At 39.0% G+C, this 5,174-nt stretch overlaps 1 protein-coding gene across 1 annotated transcript; it reads left to right on the plus strand.

Moving 5' to 3' along the window:
- The first annotated feature begins 2,248 nt into the window (after positions 1–2,248).
- LOC128982591 (uncharacterized) lies at positions 2,249–4,948 on the plus strand. Its single transcript, XM_054401551.1, has one exon. The coding sequence runs from the start codon at positions 2,249–2,251 to the stop codon at positions 4,946–4,948; it is 2,700 nt and encodes an 899-aa protein (XP_054257526.1).
- The last annotated feature ends 226 nt before the right edge of the window (positions 4,949–5,174 follow it).

A 5,174-nucleotide genomic window follows, 5' to 3' on the forward strand; every position in this document is an offset into this window, starting at 1 on the left:
ATACACAGTTATTCTATATTTCTTTAAGTGTGCCTGGAACTTTTCAAGTTCAGGGATACCTGACCCCTCTTCAGGCATTTCAACTCTAGCTTTAGCTATAAGTTTCTTTGCCCTAATTGTCTGCCGCAAACACTTGTCTTTACGAATTCCATAAATCTGAGGATCCATTTTTGCATATGCTTTACCTACCACTATTGCTCTAGCTAGACATAAGTTGTCAGTGTTATTTATAACTACCATCCCCCTTCTGGCCTTGCATTCTTCGTTGAATGAATTATACATTCCCGGACGCACTCTACCCTTGCCTACAGGAACATTAACTCTAGAAACACTTACTGTAAATGTGTCACTACTAGTAATTGACTCTGAGTTACTTTGAATGATACCTCCAAAAATAGCCCATAGTGAATCAACTGTAACCTCAGAGGCTAGTTGTGGAACAACATACCCGGGTTCTTTAGATTTCAAATTAATAGAGGTAAGAGTAAACCCTAAGTAGTCAGTTGGTGAACAGTCGTGTTTAGATTGTTCTACTATTTGCTCAAGGCCCCTGCGTATCCACTCTAATTCAGATACACCTTCCGGAGGTTCAGTAAATTTAAAGGTAGTTTTCCATCCATAAAGCCTAAACTTTGGCACAAATGTTCTGTTTTCATCGATAAAAGTAACGGGACCGGTAGATTTATGAGAACCTTTTTGGCAAACTCCGTCACAGGACTCCATAATATAAATGTCTGAGGATAAGTTAAGAGCTCAAAACACGTCTAACCCCAGCAAAGTCAGATGATAGTCTAAAGTAGCTGGTCTATCCACGCTATATATACGGTACTGTAAGCGACGGTGCTGCCTCCAGTGGCAAAACATCAAACTACAACGCAACTCAAACTAGCGACTCTAGTGGTAAAACATGGAACTATGGTGACAACACCACTATTGTTTGATTTTATTATTTTAGTTGGTTACTAGTTGGTGTTGTCACCATAGTTCCATATTTTACCACTAGAGTCGCTAGTTTGAGTTGCGTTGTAGTTTGATGTTTTGCCACTGGAGGCAGCACCGTCGCTTACAGTACCGTATATATAGCGTGGATAGACCAGCTACTTTAGACTATCATCTGACTTTGCTGGGGTTAGACGTGTTTTGAGCTCTTAACTTATCCTCAGACATTTATATTATGGAGTCCTGTGACGGAGTTTGCCAAAAAGGTTCTCATAAATCTACCGGTCCCGTTACTTTTATCGATGAAAACAGAACATTTGTGCCAAAGTTTAGGCTTTATGGATGGAAAACTACCTTTAAATTTACTGAACCTCCGGAAGGTGTATCTGAATTAGAGTGGATACGCAGGGGCCTTGAGCAAATAGTAGAACAATCTAAACACGACTGTTCACCAACTGACTACTTAGGGTTTACTCTTACCTCTATTAATTTGAAATCTAAAGAACCCGGGTATGTTGTTCCACAACTAGCCTCTGAGGTTACAGTTGATTCACTATGGGCTATTTTTGGAGGTATCATTCAAAGTAACTCAGAGTCAATTACTAGTAGTGACACATTTACAGTAAGTGTTTCTAGAGTTAATGTTCCTGTAGGCAAGGGTAGAGTGCGTCCGGGAATGTATAATTCATTCAACGAAGAATGCAAGGCCAGAAGGGGGATGGTAGTTATAAATAACACTGACAACTTATGTCTAGCTAGAGCAATAGTGGTAGGTAAAGCATATGCAAAAATGGATCCTCAGATTTATGGAATTCGTAAAGACAAGTGTTTGCGGCAGACAATTAGGGCAAAGAAACTTATAGCTAAAGCTAGAGTTGAAATGCCTGAAGAGGGGTCAGGTATCCCTGAACTTGAAAAGTTCCAGGCACACTTAAAGAAATATAGAATAACTGTGTATAATTACGATAGCAAAGGCCGGAATGTATATTTCTCTGGCGGTAATAGTGAAGCAAAGTTTAAAATCAACTTATTGTACCATGATAGCCATTATAACGTAATTACAAACTTAACAGCCGCTTTTGCCTGTGGTTACTTTTGTGACGCATGTCACATACCCTATGAGCATAAAGGTGAGCACCGCTGCTCAAACATCTGTCCATCTTGTCACACCTTCTCACCTCCTTGTGTAGAGGAAGATGCCGGCATATCTTGCCGCTATTGTAACCGATTTTTCAAAAATGAACGGTGCTTTATTGCCCATCAGAGACAGATTTGTAAAACAATTAAATTCTGCCGAGGGTGTGAAAAAATGATATTCCCGTCTAAACGTAAATCGGCTCATGTGTGTGGAGAGGTATATTGTCACCCTTGTGGTACATTTAAAGATCCCAATCATAAATGTTACATTCAGATAGACAAGAAAGGCCCAAAAGACCGTGACTACCTATTTATTTTCTTTGATCTGGAAACACGCCAAGATGAGTCCCTACCCTCAGATCCCGAGACTAAGTTACATAAAGTGAATTTATGTGTTTCACAACAGTTTTGTTTCAAATGCATCAATGGGGGTGAATGTGAATCTTGTTCGGAACGTTATAAAATATTTGATAGCAATCCTGTTAGGCAGTTCATGAACTATGTAATGGAAGCCCGCAAACAATTCAAAAACGTCTGTGTAATTGCACACAACGGACAAGGGTTTGACTTTCAATTTATACTTAGGTATATCCTTGAAGAAACAAAATTCACACCAAACATCATCCCAAGAGGAACTAAAATTATTTTGATGGAGGTGGCTAACGTTAGATTTATTGACTCCCTTAGCTACTTTCCCATGTCCTTATCTGCCTTACCGAAAGCTTTTGACTTACCACCTGAAAAGAAGAAAGGTTACTTCCCACATTTGTTCAATACAGTAGCAAATCAAAATTACATAGGCCCTATGCCTGATAAAAAGTACTACTGTCCCGAATCCATGTTTGAGAAATCCCATAATGACTTTGACAAATGGTACAATGAACAGGCTGCTAAAAAGTATGAATTTAATTTAAAAAAAGAATTATTAGAATATTGCATGTCAGACGTTGACATTTTAGCTCAGGCATGTATCAAATTTAGATCATTGCTACTTGAACAATGTAATGTAGATCCGTTTCTTGAGTCCGTAACAATTGCTAGTGCCTGCAATCTGGCCTTTCGCCGTAACTTTCTAAAACCAAATACAATCGGTCTGATCCCTAAAAATGGTTACCGGTCTTCTACCCAATCAGCTGTTGCTCTACAGTGGCTTACCTGGGAGGAGGAAAGACGTGGGGTGACAATCAATCATGCTGGACGTAGTAAAGAGGTTGTTATAAAGGGAATGAAAGTAGATGGGTTTGACGGCGAAAACATATACGAGTTCCACGGATGTTACTGGCACGGGTGCCCTAAATGCTTCCCCTATAATCGCGATACCCCATTAAAAGAGGACCCTTCTGATTCACTTCATCTCCGTTACGAGAGAACCAAAGCTAAAATTGAAAAGCTCGGAGATGTGGTGCAGATGTGGGAATGTGAATTCCATAAGCTGAAAAAGGATCAAAAACTCAACCATCTAGACAAATTACCTGTTTTAAGTACACTTCCATTAAATCCTAGAGACGCATTCTTTGGAGGTAGAACAGGAAACGCAAAAACTTACCATAAATGCGGCCCTGGAGAGACTATTCAATACGTCGATGTTTGCTCGCTATATCCTTTTGTAAATAAATACTGTAAATATCCTATAGGTCATCCAACTATATATGTTGGTAATAAGGAATGTAGAAAGAGAGGTATGGAAGTAGATGGACTGTTGAAATGCAAGATCTTACCTCCTTTCAACTTGTATCATCCAGTTTTACCAACACGTGTTCATGATAAATTGATGTTTGTTCTGTGCAGAACATGTGGGGAAATAATGTACCAGGGGGATTGTTTTCACGAGAGTGAAGATAGAGCATTGGTTGGGACGTGGACAATGGATGAGATTAGGAAGGCTGTAGAGAAAGGCTATATTATACAGGATATGTATGAGTTGTGGGAGTATGAGGTAGCCACATATGAGAAAGGAGGGCTATTCACTGAGTTTATTGATAAATTTTTAAAACTAAAGCAGGAGGCATCTGGATACCCTGGGTGGTGTAAGACTGAGGAGGATAAGAAACAGTACATTGCAAAATTTCTTGAGCGTGAAGGTATAGAAATGACAAAGGAGCATATTGTTAAAAATGGGGGCTTAAGATCAGTAGCAAAATTGATGCTAAACAGTTTTTGGGGTAAATTTGGGCAAAGGGAAAATATGATGAAAACATCAATCATCCGAGATGCCAAAGAGTTCTTTCGGTTATTAACCAATCCTGAGGGTAAGTTAAAATACTTTCAGGCTATTAACCAAGATGTTGTGCTAGTAAATTGGCAAAATATTGAAGAGGCTAGTGAGTCTTTAAAAACTGTAAATGTAGTTATGGCAGCCTTCACTACTGCTCACGCTAGACTAAAGTTGTATGAACACCTTGATGCCTTAGGAGATCAAGTACTATATTGGGATACAGATAGTATTATATATTACTACCACAAAGGGCTGTATAGGGTGCCTACAGGAGATTACCTCGGCGAAATGACCGATGAATTGGTAGAGTATGGACCCGGCTCATACATTACTGAGTTTATCTCTGGGGGGCCTAAAACATACGCGTACCTTGTCTGGTCGACAAATCAACAGAAATTTATCCCAGTTTGTAAAATCAAAGGGCTTACTCTCAATATTAAAACATCAAAAATTTTGAATTTTGGGAAACTAAAAGAGATGGTTTTAAGTGAAGCTTCTAAAATCGTTGAAATCGATGAGCACAGGATTAGACGAACAAAATATAGAGATATTGTAACAACAGATGAAGTTAAACAGTTTAAGGTAACTGGTCCAAAGAGAAAGTACGAAGGAGAGCATGATACCCTCCCCTATGGATACAAAAAACAGGAGCATTGACCCTTACATAGGTGGGTGTCATAGTATGTTTTTAATCACTTTACCGGTAACAGTCAGCGAGAACAGACGTATCATTGGTGATCTCCTCACTTGTAATGGCTGTATTTCTGAGGTTTCTGTCTAAAAAAGACATAATTGAAAGTAAGAGGTTTGGTATTAAAACTTCAGAGTTTCAGTTTTTTCTCACTGATTCAATAGATGTGTTGGAATGGCCAAGGGCATTTTC

Source organism: Macrosteles quadrilineatus, unplaced genomic scaffold (genome assembly GCF_028750875.1).
Source record: "Macrosteles quadrilineatus isolate MER2022 unplaced genomic scaffold, UCM_ALF_1.0 Scaffold_691__1_contigs__length_37437, whole genome shotgun sequence".
NCBI classification, from domain to species: domain Eukaryota; kingdom Metazoa; phylum Arthropoda; class Insecta; order Hemiptera; family Cicadellidae; genus Macrosteles; species Macrosteles quadrilineatus.

Coding starts and splice junctions, on each gene's coding strand:
- LOC128982591 (XM_054401551.1), top strand. CDS start 2,249: ATGATATTCCCGTCTAAACGTAAATCGGCTCATGTGTGTGGAGAGGTA.